Consider the following 18,769-nt stretch of genomic DNA (forward strand, 5'->3'; position numbering starts at 1 on the left):
AGAAGACGGTATTTTCGTGTAAAAAGATTAGAAAACGATTTAGGAAGAATGAAAAATTCCTCCCTGTAGAGGCGAATGAAATGTTCGGATAAATTTCCGCGGTCAGGTAAATGAAAATGACTAAGTTCCCGGGAAGAAGCGCGTTGAGAATTTAAAACTCAAAGTTTCGGCACCCATTTTCAAAAGGGTTCCGTTCGAGTTCGGAGTCTCAATCTATTTGTCAGTAAATTTTCATCCATTGCTAAGTTGACGCGAATAAAACTATGCCCAAGCATTCTATAGTATCACTGTTAATTAGCTTTGGATTAAAAATAAGTACTAAGGTAATGATTAAATTCCGAAATCAGAGAAGTACGTTAAACAAGAATTCGTCATCAAAAGTCGATCGATTTATAATTGTGTTAATCCACATCGACCACAACAATACAATTCACGAAAATGTTCAACATTTAATCCCCTACTATGGCCGAAAGTAATTTTTAGGTCTCTGTACACAATGTAAATAATAAATGTATGGCAGAACATTTTGGACACCTTTACTATTAAAAGATCAGACGTCCGGATATTCGTAATATATTTGATGGTCTTGGCATATTTAAAAACTTATGTAGCTCTTGTAGGAATTTTCTAATTTTAAAAGATAATAACGATATTATATCACACTTTTAAATAAAATGGTATTGGAAAACTTTCAAAATATTAATACAGAAAATGACACAAACTAGGTCAGGTCAGATTCATAAAAGCCATGCTATTTAAAATAAAATTATATTTATTGGTTATAAATTATGATCAGCTGCTAATTGACATAGGCTAGTATATTATTTTTATCCTAATTTTGGAGTAGCGTATAATTGGAAAATTGTGGTTTGTTTAACACAAGAAGAACAAAAAAAGTTTCAGTTTTTAAGTGATTTTCTAAGAAAGCTTCTATAGTAGAAGCGACGGTTAGAATGCAGTGCAGGTAACATATAGTCGGACAATTTTCAATTAAAGGTGACTAATATACAAATTGAACTAAACGCTAACGGCAACCATGTTATGTATCAGCAGTAAATTCTTACCAGGGTCATTTTTATTATGTGTATGCTTCGTCCATGTAAATAAGTGAAAAAGTAAGATAGTCCCATAAAATTTGCCCCCGTAACAATATAAATTGGTGCGATTCACGAGCGTATAGTTAGACTAGTTCATTAAATAGTTTGAAACATTGGTAAACTTATGTATATTTCGCTGGTCTATATATATTTACGTTCTTAGAAAGAATGGTAATGAAAGAAATATGATATTTTAGTTTATTCGTTCCACATTCTATATGTGCATAGGCGTAGTGTGTTCTATTTCTTGGGAATATATTTATTAAATAGACTTTATTATTAACTTTAAAATAATTTTGAGGTACCTAAAGTAAATTTGAGGTAAGTTTATTCTTTATATTTATAGTATTAATCCATTAACGACCCCTCAATGTACAAAGAGAAATTTGACAATTCATTTATTGGATTGGATTAAAAACATATAAATGAAGACTAATTTACAACCAAAAAGATTATTTTTCTCATTTTCAAGGAAAAACAGTACAATTTTTAATAAAGGAACATATGTAAATGTAAATTAAATTTTAAGGTGAAAATTTTCGAAACATTCGGGGTGCAGAGATGCATTCTACACCTTTTACATAAATAAATGTACTAAGTTTGACACTGATGTAGCGGTTTCTTCACTATTATAAATTATAAATATAAATCTATGCCATCAAATTATCCTTTGACCAATGCACATCAACTTGAAGCAGAGTGTGAACCAGATAATATACATATGCTAATCATTTTTTTTAAATCTATGTTATTCATTTCAAAATCTTGACGGTTATTCTGCGATGCATAAATGCGATGTTTATTTGTAATTATACGCTATTTTAACTTATTTATAAATTCAATTTTTTTTGTGTTAAGAAAATGTTTTCAAAATTATACTAAAATTTCAGAGAAGCATTTATTAGATTAAGACATTTTTGTATTATTTATTTTTGAGATATATTAGCAGCAATTTTATTTACCAAACTAATTTTATTTGGTGAGTTAACAAAAATTGTTTTCTTTCTCTTTCAACTTTGTAAGATATTTTGTCTTTTTTAGCAGCTCTTGATAATAATTGTAAACACAATTGAAAGCACGAGATAATAAATAGTTAACCAATAGCCCCTTTCATTGACTCCAACCCATCCAAAACATTTATATATTTTTTCCAAACGAGTCACAAGTACTTCTTTTTTCTTACTCTTATATATATATATATATATATATATATATATATATATATATATATATATATATATATTGTTATGATATGTAAAATCGAGAAAAATATTGGGTTGATTAAAATATTTCAAAGTTCAAAAACATTAAAATATTTCAGATAAGTAGGATAATAAACAACAAACATTTCGAAGAAGGAAAGTTATTAAATTCTTGGATTTCCTGTACTAAACAAAATGTAAGCTATACATAAATTATTTCTTTGTTATACTTGAGTGACCCGCATAAGTTTAAGTGAAAGCCAAAGACAATTGAACGGGGTTTTTCAAAAATACATTAATGCAGTGATTAAAGACAATAGAAGGGATTATAGAAAGAGGTTTTTGTTAGTTTTTAAGAATTATAGAAAAATATTATTTGTAAATAAGTTTTAGGAAATTTATAATTATAGGTAAAAATTTGTTTGTTATCGAAATGAAAAAATGGGGGAATTGTGACGAGTTTTGATTGGCGGAGATTGAAAAAGGTGGGATAAGTATGTAGGAAAAAGTTTAGCGAGATTGAGGAGAGAGAAAGGAGAGTCAGTTGGTTTTCCAAGTCTGTAAGACGAACAGGGATTGTTCTCTGGCGGTTCCTGAGAAGTAGCAAGCAGTAGTGTTGAATGTTAGTGAGTTTTTGTGGAGTTAGTGTATCTGACAGAAGCTGGAGCAGCAAAATATTGTAAGTCATATTTTCCTACTTATATTCCAAGAGTCACTGTTCAGGCCAACGAGAGATTCAGTTTATCGTAAAGAGAAGATATTCCAAGAGTCATTTTTCACTCGGGCCAACGAGAGATTCAGTTTATCGAGAGGAGAAAGGCTATCATAATTTGAATGATTGTTGCTTTTGAAGGAGATCATTAAGGACGATATACTTGCAACAATCTGTTGTAAGATTGCTGATTACATAGGGAGCGGTTGAGAGGAGATAATATAGTCTACAAGGAACAAGGATTTGGACCACTCATCATCAGAGAGAGATACTTTTGTTTTCTGCAGTTTTTTTCTTTTATTGATAACACAATTTTTACACTTAATTTAGAAAGGATATAAATATTTTGATTAGGAGAGTTAGAATAGTTCGGGATTTTGAGATTTCAATTAATATTGTTTGTACCATTAATTTTGATGGTTCACGTACGTAGAACAAAATTTTTGAGAATCATTATATGAGATTTGTTTATTGAAAACTTTTGAGTGTGAATTATTTCATTATTTTTATTTCAATATATGGTGTTAGATCATATGTGTTTTTTATTATTCCGGTATTCTCTGGACCTTACCTTTCACATGTAATAGCATAGATATTGAAGCACGAATTTAACCCTGAGATAAAAGAATTAAAAATTGTGATAGAGTCATAATCATATCATCTAGATAATTTTAATTAATCAAAAAAAAAAAAAATTAATTAGCTAATTATTGCTTGGCGCACCAAGACTTTAAATATCACAATAACTGGCTTCCAAAACGTGGGGCTTGAAAATATCGCAGCTTTACATTTGAAGGAAGGGAAAGAGATCTGGAATAAGTACAGGTGATCCAGAGATAAAAACATATAACATTGAGGGAATTTGAATTTGAAAGTATTTTGACAATTTTTCCAGGGAATATAAATTTGATTTATTGATTGATCGTAGTTAGTGGATATTTACTGCTATTGAATTATTTGATTTGATTTTCTTTACCAATCGTACATTTGATATTTATTTTGAATTATTTGAATTTTACTGATTGCATATTTGATATTTGTCGTGAAAATTTAATACATTTGGGGAGAAATATTGTCGTGTTCTGAAACATATAGAGTGTTGTAAAATTTCACATTTGGCGGGGACAAAAACAATAACAAAAAGTAACAACATGTCTGTCACAAGGAGACAAAGTAAAATGCAGGAAAGGAAGGAGGATAACAGAGAAGATGAAACAATTTTGGAAGAAGTATCGGATAATGAAGGAAATGTGACAATAGTTGAGGAGAGAAAAGAACTATCAGGAATAGATAAAATATTACAACTAATGCAACTCCAGTCACAAAAAATGGATGAAACAAAACAAACAATGGCAGAAACAAAACAAACAATGGAAGAAAACCAACGGGAAACAAGACAAGCAATAGAACAAAATAACAGGAATATAGAGCAGCGTCTGGAAAACTATGAACAGGAAATTAAAGGATGTGTTGAGGGGATAAAGAAAGAACTGATACAACAGATAGAAGAAATAACCCTAAAGAATGCAAAACAAGAGACAGAGATTAAAGATATCCAAAATACAATGAAGGAGATACAAAATTGCCAGAGAAAGGAACTAGAGATGCAGAGAGAAGAAATAGAAACTAAAATGAAGGATATTAAGACTGTCCAGAAAAAGGAATTAGAAAAATTAGAAACAAAATTTGAAAACGTGTTACAAGAAGACATGCGAGAAATAGAAAGAAAAATGGAGGAAATCAAAAAGGAACAAAATTCCGGGGAAAGAAGGGAAATGGTCATCCATGGAACAAGCGAGGCGAAAATACAATTTGGCGGGGATATTCGGAAAACACACCCAGTACCGTTTGTTAAAAATTTGAAAACCAAATTACAACATATTAGATATTTTGACGATTGCAAAGAAACAATTAGAAACCATTTGAAAGAAGGAGCAGCGTTATGGTATGAAAGCAAGGAAGATGAGTTTGAAAATTGGACAGATTTTGAAAATAAATTTCTCAACTATTTCTGGGGGAAAAATAAACAGAGAGAAATCAACCAAGAGCTACAGAATGGAAAATATCACGAAAAAATGGGAATATCTGAAGAAAGATATGCTTTGCAGATATATAACAATTCAAAATATCTAGAATACAAATATTCTACCGAACAGCTGGTAGAAATGATCAGCAGACATTTTGAGGAAACGTTGGAAGATCACGTGATTTTGAGAAACTATCAAGATATTGATAGTTTGTGCCAATTCCTTCAATTAAAAAAAGCGAAAAGAAAAGAAATGAGAAATAGAAGACAACATGACCAATATAATGGACCGGAAAGAAGGTATTCATCAAATTATGACCAGAGAAACCGACATCCCAGATCAACAAACGAATATAGGCCGAGAAATTACAATAATTACAATAGACAACAAAATTACGATAACCGGAATGATACACAAAATAGAACAAATGAAAATCACAACAGGAATAGAGATGCACAAAATCCTCCGAATAGGAATACGAACGAACAAAGGGACGATAGAAATAATCAGAGATTCCAACGACAAAACAGAAGAGAGATGAATCATGTGGCAATAGAAAAGGAGGAAGAAGAAGTATTCAATGAATCCAGACAGGATTTTCAATAAGGCATCCACTAAACAAAAGTAAAAAACTCTCCGGTATATTTTGTCACCCGAGAGAGTTTATACAGTTGGCGGGAAACGAAAAACAAAATTCTAATTCCAATCTAATTTTTTTAGATGCATTTATAAAACATAAAGCGATTAAAATTCTGATTGATTCTGGATCGAAAATTTCGTTAATCAATAAAAAACTAGTAAAAGAATTAAATATGGACATATTTGTGTATAAGATTCCGAGGGTTGCTTTAGTGGGTGCCAATAATAAAAAATTGACGACAGTAAACGAAGGTTTAGGAGTACGGATCAGAGTGGGAGACCAATTCTATATTATGCAATATGTGGTGATCGAAGATCTAAATCATGATATGATAGCGGGAATTGATGAATTGAGTGAAAAACATATCACCATCAATTTTTCGGAAAATCAACTGGAAATCAGAGCAGAACCAGACAACATAGAAGAAGAAAAGGAAACAGATAGGAGAAAATTTTCTGAAAGGATAAATGGACAAGAAAAACATAAAGAAATCAATATGACGGTAGAGGATAAATCGAAAGCTCAAGAAAAAAATCAATCCGAAGAGGAAAAGAGAATAAAAAAAAAGAAGAAGAGTTCGAAAAGAAAGCAGGAAAAAAAGGAAGTTATAAGCAGAAAAATGGAAGGAGCCGAAACATGGTGCTCGGAATACCAGATAGAAATGAAAGATAAAGAAAAAATAGAAGAAGAAATAACGGAAGAGGACAGAGAAGAAATGGCAATTATGGACGAGAATCCAGAATTTTGTGAAGAAGTAATACGGACAGTGAACACATGTGAACAAACTGAGGATGAAAGAAAAATAATATGTGGAGAAAACATGGAGAAGGAAATAGAGAAGATTTTAGAAAATTATGGAGATCTTATTAATGAAGAAAGCCGAGTGGCTAAAAATTATGAACATTCTTTTAAAGTTCAAAACTTAGAAAATTTTAAATCGAAAACTTATCCAATCCCGTATAAATACAGGCAAAGCGTCGGACAGGAAATTGAAAATATGATCAAAGACAAGGTGATCGAAAGATGTGACTCTCCATATATCAACCCGATAGTATGCGTAAAAAAATCAAATGGTGATTTGCGATTATGTTTAGATGCAAGAAACATTAATTCGCACACAATCGCGCAATACGAAGCGCCTTTGAACATAGAAGCCATTTTTGGACGAATCACAGGATCACACATTTTCTCCAAAATCGATTTGAAACACAGTTTTTGGTTAATACCTTTGGCAGAAAAGTGTCGAAATTATACCGCTTTTTCTATCGACGGAGTGGTGTACCGATTTAGGGTAGTACCATTTGGACTACAAAGTGCATGCGCTGCTTTGGTTCGCGCATTACACACAATTTTAAATAGGCATGGAGAATTTGTTGTACATTACATAGATGATTTATTAATTTTCTCACCGGATATAACAAGCCATCTACGACATATTCATACTGTTCTCGAAGAACTTGATCAAGCCGGATTAAAATTAAATATTCAAAAGTGTCAGTTTTTCCAAAAAGAGGTATTGTATTTAGGATTCAAATTAGACACAAAAGGGATTAGTCTTGCAGAAGATAGAATCGAAGTCATAAACAACTACCCTAGGCCAACCAATTTAAAAACTTTGCGGGGATTTTTAGGAATGGTAAACTATTTCAAAAAGCTGATACCAGACCTCAGTACAAAAGAAATACCGCTAATAGCATTACTTAAGAAAAATGTCAGATGGAAATGGGGAACTGAACAAGAAATCGCTTTCACAAATTTAAAAGGAGCGTTTTCCACAGCTGTAAGAGTGCACCACCCAAGATATGAGCAACCTTTCATTCTCAGGACCGATGCTTCCATAAAAAAATTTGCAGGGGTGTTATCACAGATACAAGACGATATAGAGGTGCCAATATGTTTTGTTTCACGTGTAACCAAAACGTATGAGAGAAAATACAGCGTTACTGAATTAGAGTTTGCCAGTGTGTTATTTTGTGTAAACAAATTACGTTTTTACCTACTTGGGGCAAGATTCACCATTGAAACGGACCATGCAGCGTTGATACACATAATGAAAAATAGGTTGGTAAATAATAGAATTCATAGGGGCATTCTTTTACTCCAAGAATATGATTTTGAATTTAAATATATCAAAGGAACGGACAATATTCTGGCTGATGCGTTGACGAGAGATGAACAATTCCGCAAAGAGGATCACAAAACTCTCCACGTAGGCATGAACATAATGAGAGAAGAAGCTGGCTTATTTTCTTTGGCCAAAATCAGGGAAAATCAGGAAGAATTGAATGAAAGAGAAAAGCAAAGGGCTGAACAAGAAAATAACCTATATTTTAAGAGGGTCGATGGTAAAGAACTCTATGTAATCACGGAGCAAATGGCAAAAGAAGTTTTTTTAAAGTTACACTGTGACAACGGACATATTGGAAGTAGAAAGGTGTGGCTTATGTTCAGGGAGAACTACATTTGTCGACAGGACTATACAATAGCCAAAGAAGTGACTCGAAATTGTGTGACATGCCAAAAGTGTAAAAGTAGGAACTTTAAAAATGAAAACGTCACAAAAAACGTCGTAGCTCGGAAGAAACTGGATATTGTTGCTATTGCTATGTTGAGCGATTTGATACCAACAACTCAAAGGAATAAACACATATTAGTTATGGTGGATCTTTTCTCAAAATATGTTAAATTGTACGCATGCAGAACCACAAAAGGAATTGAAATACTTAGGAAGATAGACAATTTTATAGAAACGGTGGGAAGACCAGACAATATTTTATTGGACAATGCGACATATTTTAGGAACGAACGTTTTAAAAGGGAATTAAGAGAGAGAGGCATCGATACAAAATTTATAAGCATCCGTCATCCACAGAGCAACCCATCGGAGCGTTTTATACAAGAAGTCACAAAATTTCTACGAATTGCCGCGGAAGAACATCATCGACATTGGGACAGAAAAGTGTTTGAGATCGAGACCTATTTGAATTGTGCTCCAAATACGGTTACCAAAGAGACGCCTTTATATATAATGAAAGGAACAATGCCTACAAGACCGTGGGAAGACACCGCCCCCAGACAATACGAAGAAGTGATCGAGTTGGTTCAAAGAAGATTGAGACGAAGTGGAGAGAAATATCTCCAAAGACAAGAGAGAACCCGAAGAAGAAGGCCGATCAAATTCCAGAAAGGAGATAAAGTCTTAGTGAAGGCACTGAGGGTGTCGAATTTACAAAATGGTATTTGTGCTAAATTGATGCCGATATTTGAAGGTCCATATAGGGTCAATACGGAAAATGGGGTAAATAGTTATGAATTAGCGCACATAGAGACAGGAAATATACGGGGTATTTTTAACATTCACGACATCTATCAATATCATGAATAGATTTTAATAACATAGTGAAATAATTTGATCCTGGAAAACTTTTGTCATTTTAAAATTTAACAAAGAGTTTTTGGCAGATCAAATGGCGGGGATTTGTTATGATATGTAAAATCGAGAAAAATATTGGGTTGATTAAAATATTTCAAAGTTCAAAAACATTAAAATATTTCAGATAAGTAGGATAACAAACAACAAACAACAAACATTTCGAAGAAGGAAAGTTATTAAATTCTTGGATTTCCTGTACTAAACAAAATGTAAGCTATACATAAATTATTTCTTTGTTATACTTGAGTGACCCGCATAAGTTTAAGTGAAAGCCAAAGACAATTGAACGGGGTTTTTCAAAAATACATTAATGCAGTGATTAAAGACAATAGAAGGGATTATAGAAAGAGGTTTTTGTTAGTTTTTAAGAATTATAGAAAAATATTATTTGTAAATAAGTTTTAGGAAATTTATAATTATAGGTAAAAATTTGTTTGTTATCGAAATGAAAAAATGGGGGAATTGTGACGAGTTTTGATTGGCGGAGATTGAAAAAGGTGGGATAAGTATGTAGGAAAAAGTTTAGCGAGATTGAGGAGAGAGAAAGGAGAGTCAGTTGGTTTTCCAAGTCTGTAAGACGAACAGGGATTGTTCTCTGGCGGTTCCTGAGAAGTAGCAAGCAGTAGTGTTGAATGTTAGTGAGTTTTTGTGGAGTTAGTGTATCTGACAGAAGCTGGAGCAGCAAAATATTGTAAGTCATATTTTCCTACTTATATTCCAAGAGTCACTGTTCAGGCCAACGAGAGATTCAGTTTATCGTAAAGAGAAGATATTCCAAGAGTCATTTTTCACTCGGGCCAACGAGAGATTCAGTTTATCGAGAGGAGAAAGGCTATCATAATTTGAATGATTGTTGCTTTTGAAGGAGATCATTAAGGACGATATACTTGCAACAATCTGTTGTAAGATTGCTGATTACATAGGGAGCGGTTGAGAGGAGATAATATAGTCTACAAGGAACAAGGATTTGGACCACTCATCATCAGAGAGAGATACTTTTGTTTTCTGCAGTTTTTTTCTTTTATTGATAACACAATTTTTACACTTAATTTAGAAAGGATATAAATATTTTGATTAGGAGAGTTAGAATAGTTCGGGATTTTGAGATTTCAATTAATATTGTTTGTACCATTAATTTTGATTGTTCACGTACGTAGAACAAAATTTTTGAGAATCATTATATGAGATTTGTTTATTGAAAACTTTTGAGTGTGAATTATTTCATTATTTTTATTTCAATATATAGTGTTAGATCATATGTGTTTTTTATTATTCCGGTATTCTCTGGACCTTACCTTTCACATGTAATAGCATAGATATTGAAGCACGAATTTAACCCTGAGATAAAAGAATTAAAAATTGTGATAGAGTCATAATCATATCATCTAGATAATTTTAATTAATCAAAAAAAAAAAAATTAATTAGCTAATTATTGCTTGGCGCACCAAGACTTTAAATATCACAATAATATATATATATATATATATATATATATATATATTTATCGTGTCGTATAGGGTAAACTACTTGCATTTTTTTTGTATATATGTATATATTAAGTATTTACGAGCTATTACATATTTTATGTATACAGGCATTTTTTATAGAATTAATTTGTTTTTTTTTTGTTTATTCTCAACTCAGTTAAATTAATGAGTAAAGATTTTGAAACGAACCGCGTACGGTTCTGATTTCTCAGTCTATCGCCAAAACTACCACTATGCCGACATAAGCGGCATCGCTGCGCGCCGTATGGTCAACACTGCATTATAATTGTGGCTTCTGCTGTAGATAGTAAACCTAGTATTACATGAAAATTTGTTCACAAAGATATCTGCTTGCATTGCCTATATCAATGGCAATGCGGATATTTGCATGTGAGTCTGGTACTTCGCAACCATCGAAAACCTTGATTACTGGAAACAGCTACAAATCGGCTCAAACAAATGATTTTTGAACACTCAAAATTTTCATGGAAATCTATCAATTGGATATCCATCATCAATAGATCACATGCATGTAGGTGGCGCTAGCGTCAGGGTTTGGTGTTAAAACGTAAACTTATTTTATTTACATTGTTTGGTACTTGTTTCCTAGTTGTTTTGCAATTTTGTTAGTGATTTAAGTTTTAATACGTTATTTAGGACATTTTAATTGTTTGGACACTTTTAATAAAACGTTACAGTATGCCTTACAATTGTTGTGTGCCACAATGCAATTCAGTTTCCAATAAAACTGGCACGAGAAGACATATTTTTTGACGCTGTCATGGACTTAGTTTTTGTCGAGATCCTGGCAGGATCGCCATATATTATATAAACAAAAAGGTAATTATATATCTTATCGAATCTTATCGCCACCATACTAATGGGAAAATTGATTGGCGATATTTCTTGTACGGAGCTACATCTTAACTCTCGGGAGAGGATTGGTAAATTTAAATTGTTATGTTATGTATTTATTCACTACTATATACAATTACAATCACTTATTGAAAGATGTATTAATTGAACATCTTGAATTCAATTACCGACTTGCTAAACTAAATTATGATTATCAATAATTAACCTCGATTGCTTGTCTGTTTACCATTTAATAAAATATTGGTCTATGACAAATCGACCCGTTTACTAGGCCCAATAATGTTTATATAAAAATGCTGAATCTTCAAGGTTGAGCTTAATGTGTAACAAAATTATTTTAAAACTACACGCATGTTAACAATATGTATGCCCTATATTTATGCCCTCAATATTTTTAGGATACGTCTTTGATATATACTACAAGAGGACGGTGACTTTGCCTATTCTTCGTGTTATGTATAATTTATGTTATGTCATTCCTTTCTATCCCATCTTTGTCGTTTATACTGGTATTCTGTATTTTTCCTAGCTGTGGTTCCAAACATACCATATTCTTATTTTGTTTTAATGCTTTCTTAGATTTTTCTTGTGCGCTTATTTATTTTGCTTAATATTTTTTGATGTTTTAATTTACTTCTTTATAGTCTCTTTTTTTATTTTCTTTTTCGTGTCCAATTGGTTGCTTCCGTTTGCTCAGACGAATCTATCGTCGCTATGTCGTGTCATATTGAACGGTAGATTTGTTTGTTGACAAGATATAATCGATCTCGTTTTTGAAGTTACTGTCGGGACTTATTCATGTCCACTTTCGATAAGGTTTCTTGTTAAAAAATGAATTCATCGCATATCGTGCGTCTATTTAATGATAATGAAGATAACGAAATTAGAAATTTATTTGTATATTTTTACTTTAGGGACCTCCAATTTCCAAAAGGCTTTTTATACCATTTCTATTGTAACACCAGAAAGTTCATCATCATCTTTACACAATATTAGAATAAACTATCGTCAGAGATTTGTTAACAAATCAGAATTTAAAAGAATATAAAAACTATTTGTAGAATTTGTTTAAAATATAGCAAATAAAGTTATTTAATGGTAATTAAAGTGATTTTTTTGGAAATATTTTACAACATAAATTGAGTATGTGGGATTATCGCTTTGATATGTGATTTAATGATTATGTTTTTACTAAATTTCCTAATGTAGTCTATACATTATAAATAGGTACCCATTAAGATGCCGTTGTGGATAAATGAAAACTAATTAAAAGTTTAAATGTGAATTACTAAACTTAAAAAACTGGTTTTCTTCTCCAATTTCGCCATAATCAACAATACAAAATATAAAAATTATATATTATATTGATACTGTAGAAACATATCTGTAAATAACGAATAGTTAATAAAAACTATTAAAATAAATTATTAAAGTAGACTCAAAACTTAATTACCCGTTGAAACTCGGGTCTCGTCTTTGAAAGATTAGCACGTCTAATTACTCATTACTCATTGTATATGAATGATATAAATGAATCATAAGTTTGAATGTTCAAAAAAGCCGAAAACGTGCATGTGCAATCACATCCTTAATAACACGTTTTACTATAATAATAGTTTCACCGTCACTGAATTTAAAAGTTGGATTTTTGTTCGCCAGTTGAATTTGTGCCTATTTGAATTATAATCGACTTTAATGCACAATATTCGCAATAAGGTATCAGTCGCAAACTGTAATATCACTTGAATGTGTAAGTACGTCTGTGATATGGTTAATATATCGATGACTTACTTGATACCTGATACTTGATACAAACCTGATATATCTGATAAACAGTTGCGGCTGGTTTCTAAGGGTTACGGGTGTCCGCCCTCCCTAGGAAAATGTTCAAACAATTTAATTTGATATTTCATATTCATATCTTTTGAAACTTCATTTACTTTTCAGTTAAAACTGTGTTGCAATTAAATATATTTACCTAACCTAAGTAAGTTTTACAATAATTACATTTGTTTTAAGCCGCTGCACTATACGATTAGATATGCGGTTACCATGGAAACGACATGCTGTAAATAAAATATTTTCGAAGTCCATCGGGCCTATATGAGCGTCGTTCCGAAAGCAGCCCCGATAAAACTCACCATTCTACTGGTTGATTATTATGCGTAGATAGGTACTACATAATTGTGTTGTTAAGTTGAATTGCCGGTCCCAAGCCCGGATAAAGGAGGAGGGTTCCTAAGGTGAGGTTACCCACCTACCTGGGGTAAAGAATCCATAGTGGCTCACAGAACTGAAGATACAGCCTCGGATACCGGACGGAACTATCAGATGATGACACGCTCTATGACAACGGAAAAACACGAAAATCTAAACACCCCATCACAAGAATCGCGTGCTGGAACATAACGTCGGGGAACGAAAGAGACCAGGAGATCATAATAGAAATGAAAAAACACAATATTGACATCTGCGCAATCTCCGAAACAAAGAAGGCCAAGGAACATCACAATACGGAGAGTTTACACTCATATACAGCGGAAAAGCTAAACAAGAAAGAGCACATTCAGGAGTCGGAATTTTGCTGCACGATAAAGACACGCAAAGCATCGAAGATATCGAATACATCAACGATAGGTTATTAAGAATCTCTATAAAAATGCGTAACAGCACAACACACCTGATAAGCACATATGCCCCAGACATATCTAAGCCCACAACAGAAACTGAAAATTTCTATCGGCAACTACAAAACACCTTAGATAACATAAATGCTAAACACAAAATTATCGTATTCGGGGATCTTAATGCACGGATCGGAAACGATGTCATACCAGGTATAAAACAAAAGTACAACGAAGAAATAATTAATGAAAACGGCGAAGCACTAATAGACTTTTGCGCTAGAAATAAAATGAGAATCAACAACACATACTTTCCTCATAAAGACCAACATAAATACACTTTTAGCGATAATCAAGGCCACCGATCAATGATAGATTTTATATTAATTTATATTTAAATGGGAATAAGCCACAATTAAAGGTTAAAATACGTTTATTGACGTTTCAATTTCCACTTCGGAAATCGTTCTCAAAATACCTAAATACCTCAATTTCCGAAGTAGAAATTGAAACGTCAATAAACGCATTTTAACCTTTAATTGTGGCTTATTCCCATTTAAATATAAATTAATTTAAAATGCCACAAGAAAATAGCTTCAGAACAATATATAGATTTTATAATCACAAATCGAGTGATAACACCGTCACAAGTACTTGATGTCAGAGCCCTAATATCTGCTAACCTGGGGACCGATCACAACCTTGTTTTATGCAAGATGCTACTAGAACGTCCGCAACGAAACAGAAAACCCCCAATGTTCATCGAAAAACACAATATAGAGTCGCTAGCAACAGAGAGTACAAAACTCCTTTCTGAGAACAGGATTACCGGCAAACTAAAAGAGATCGAGTTACAACCAGAATGGGGAGTAGAAGATACTTGGCAAAAAATCAGGAAATGCATCAACCAAGCAGCAGAAGAAGCAATTGGAAAGCGGAAAATAACTCGAGGGCGATAAACCACACCAAACCGTGGTTTTGTCAGGAGGTAAAAGAACTCTCTGAATGGAAACGCAAATGCTACCTGAGATATAAAAGCACACAATCGGAAGAAGCTCTCGCAGAATATGTCCAAGTAAGAAACGAAGTAAACGCAAGAATAAAATCAATCAAAAGAGGACATTGGGCTAAATTCACCAGCGACATGGACTACGACCTACATGGTGCCCAAAAGAAAGTATGGAAAATGCTTCGGAACAGGAAAAAACCAGTTAACGAGTTCGTGCAGGCCAAGGGAGTACCTATAGAGACATGGCAACAGCATTTTAAGGAACTATATGATGCTGAAGAAATGATGAATATAAACGAATACGAAGCAGATATAAGTGCTACAATCAATGATGAAGAGGTAGAAGCAAAGATCAAGAAGCTAAAAAACAGAAAATCACCTGGAACAGATGGAACAGAGGCCCTGAACTTGCAAGTAAACTGTCACAACTATTTAACAAAATCTTAAACGACACAGAAACACCAGAGGAATAGCATAAGAGCATCACAATCCCCATATTTAAAAAAAGGACAAAAAACTTGCCCACAGAACTACAAAGGAATAACCCTCTTAAATACAAAGATGAAACTTTTCACGAGTATTCTTAAGGACAAATTGGAAAGGCGAATCACTAATGCTGAAGAACAACAAGGTTTTACAAGAGGGCGGTCTATAACAGATGCAGTATTCATAATAAAACAAATAAAAGAAAAAGCTATAGAGTTTGGCATGCCAGCGTATATTTGCTTCATTGATCTGACGAAGGCATTTGACAGGGTTTGCCTGGGAGACATTCTAAATATATTAATAGAAAATAAACCACCGACCAACATAACGAAAATAGTCCATAACCTAAATAACAACAATGTAATCAAAGTTAGAGCAAGAGAACAATTCACTGAAAATATTCTAACACCAGGAGGAATTAGACAAGGCGACAGTTTAAGTCCCTTCTTGTTTAACCTACTCATGGGCAAAATTATAAACAAAGTAACATCTCTCAATCTCGGATACAGAATAGGCAACAACAGAATTGGTATGGTGTGTTACGCAGATGATGCAGCAATTATTGCCGAATCAGAAGATGATCTTCAGAGACAGCTCTTTCAGTCCTTTCAAATAAGCCGCCAACTAAATATGACCATTTCTAATGGTCATATTTTTTCTGCCGCCTCTTCCGTTCTGCGAAACATAATGCTGATGTCATCGGCATAGGCGGCAATATGTATTTATTTATTTGTTAGAAAATTAGCTCTTCCTATATTCAACGGCCTTATCACATATTCGAGAGTCAGATCGATTAGTGTCGGTGACAGCCCGGGTCCTTGCTTTAATCCTTTGACTGTTGACTATGTCCCCTCTTACTCTCTGCCTGCTCTTCGCTTCGTTGGTAACACACACTCTTCATTAAATTTTTTAGTCAGAACTTTATTAAAAAAGTGTTTAAATTGCCAATCGTTGCTCTTTTTATACTAGTTCTTGCAGATGTGACTATTTGTGAGATCAATAGGTACCGTACATATAAATAGCCAGACGATGTTTTTCACGATATCTAATTATTTTTATAAAATTTTCCTCGATGATCGAATGTTGTGTCGGTAAATTACACACTATCGAGAACAATTTTATTCTTTCAATATTATATGCACATCATTTAGATATGTTTTCTTCTGGAGTTTAGTTTGATTATATTTATTGAATGTCCACAAATACAAAATAACTGTTTAATATTTTTTTTTTTTTTTTTTCATTTTTTAAAATCCTCACTCCAATGTCGTCTCTTGTTTTCTATGTGTTTGGCAAGTAAATATGTATCCTATTATTGAACTCCTATTTTAAATATTTTATATATTGTTTCAACCTTTTGATCACAAAATCGTATGAACAAGCAAATGATAGTTGGTTATGAAGATAATACAACTTCTTACCGTTCTGTATTCACAATAACAAGCTTTTTGTAGAATGATACCTACTGCAACAATTTTAACTTTGACTTCACGACAAATAATAAAAATTGCTAACATATGAAATAGAATATTAAGATTTTTTTAATTTTAGTTAAGCCGTTTTCGCAAACCATCCGATATTCCAAATCATTTTATAAAAGAAAAACGAGAACTGACTGGGCACGTTAAACGAATCGATCCAAATGGAGGATTGCTAATCATTGAACACAAACCCCTGGTAGCCTTGCCTATAATACCTTCAGGAGATCTACCCGTTAAAATTTCTGGAGTTAGAGTTACTGGATTAGGAACCACTTGGTTACAGTCTGTTGTTGCCGACAAGGAAGTTACGTTCATACCTGTATCCAAAGACAAAGACTTTGTGCAATGCCAAGTTTCACTGCCGCAAACTACTAAAGATGTAAGTATTATATTTTGTATTTTTTTAGTTAATGTTAACCTTTACTATTATTATTTTATATGGGATTAAACTACAATTTTAGTGATATAGAGGTAATTTTATTATGTCGACTGGATATGACAAATTGTGTGGTAATTAAAAATCAATTACATGCTATCGTTAGTTTCTGACAGGGATTCTTAAAGGAAAAAGTTTCGAAACGAAAGCTAGGAAACTAATGAAGTATGCGATAATACCCCACAATTATTTGTCATATCCAATTGAGACAATAAAATTATTATCTCATCCGTTCTATATCAGTTTAATCGTAAACTAAAATTGATTGTAATGAGAATTACGTTTTACTTTTTGTTTTGACGTTTTGATTTGCAATTCGGAAATGGTTTTCAAGAATTTACGCTACACTCAGTCTCATGTTTTTGGTTCAGTATGAGCTCTTATGGACTATACGAGGTGTGGCTATTAAATAGCGAGACTGCTTATGAAACAGAGTTTTATTTTAAAAATTATTCTACAATCGAATGCTCTCCTTCAATATATTCCCCTTCCCTCGCCACACACCGTTCCATTCGTTTTTTCCATTGGTCAAAGCGTAGGAAGAAGACGCGTTTCCTGGTTGAAGAACCTGAGAGAGTGGTTTGGTTGCAGCTCAAGGCAATTGTTCAGAGCAGCTGCCTCGACGGTCAGAATAGCCATGATGATTGCCAACCTTCGTCGCGGAGATGGCACTTAAATAAGAAGAAAGCAATGCTGGAACTCTTCTTTTGTTAAAGCTTTTAGGAGCTCCGCCGTTTTTCGCTTCACCTCTTCCATCGACTCGAACCGGATTCCTTTTAAGACAGACTTGATCTTCGGAAACAGGAAAAAGTCACAGGGTGCTAAATTAGGCGAGTACGGCGGGTGTTCGAGTACTGGAATGCCTCTAGCGGCTAAATAACGCTTCACAGACAGCACGTTATGGGTACCAAAACTTTCAAATAGTAAGTTTGGTTTACAGTTTGACCCTCTGCAACTCATTGAATCATCACGATGCCGGTAAAAACGATTAGCATGGCTTTAAATTTTGATTTCGACATCCTTGCTTTTTTCATTCTTGGCGATGCAGGAGTTTTCCAGTGCATGGATTGTCGCTTAGTTTCAACATCGTATTTGAATATCCAGGTTTCATCCCAAGTGATGATGTTTTCCATTAATTCAGGCTTTTCATATAACCTCTATAGAAAATCTGAGCAGATCTGTTGTCGGACGTGCTTTTGGTCAGGAGTCAAATTTTTTGGGACCAACTTCGCACAGACTTTCTTCATATTCAATTCGT

The 18,769-nt window shown here is 33.1% G+C and overlaps 1 protein-coding gene across 1 annotated transcript in view; it reads left to right on the top strand.

Annotated features, from left to right (window-relative positions):
* The window catches only part of LOC140434959 (protein C3orf33), a 37,107-nt gene that overhangs the window by 3,906 nt on the left and 14,432 nt on the right, over positions 1-18,769 (top strand). Inside the window, exon 3 of the mRNA XM_072523605.1 lies at positions 17,146-17,454. Coding sequence (XP_072379706.1) covers positions 17,146-17,454 — 309 coding nt within the window. The remainder of the gene's footprint in view (positions 1-17,145; positions 17,455-18,769) is intronic.

The sequence above is a fragment of the Diabrotica undecimpunctata genome, chromosome 2 (genome assembly GCF_040954645.1).
Source record: "Diabrotica undecimpunctata isolate CICGRU chromosome 2, icDiaUnde3, whole genome shotgun sequence".
Taxonomy (NCBI): Eukaryota; Metazoa; Arthropoda; class Insecta; order Coleoptera; family Chrysomelidae; genus Diabrotica; species Diabrotica undecimpunctata.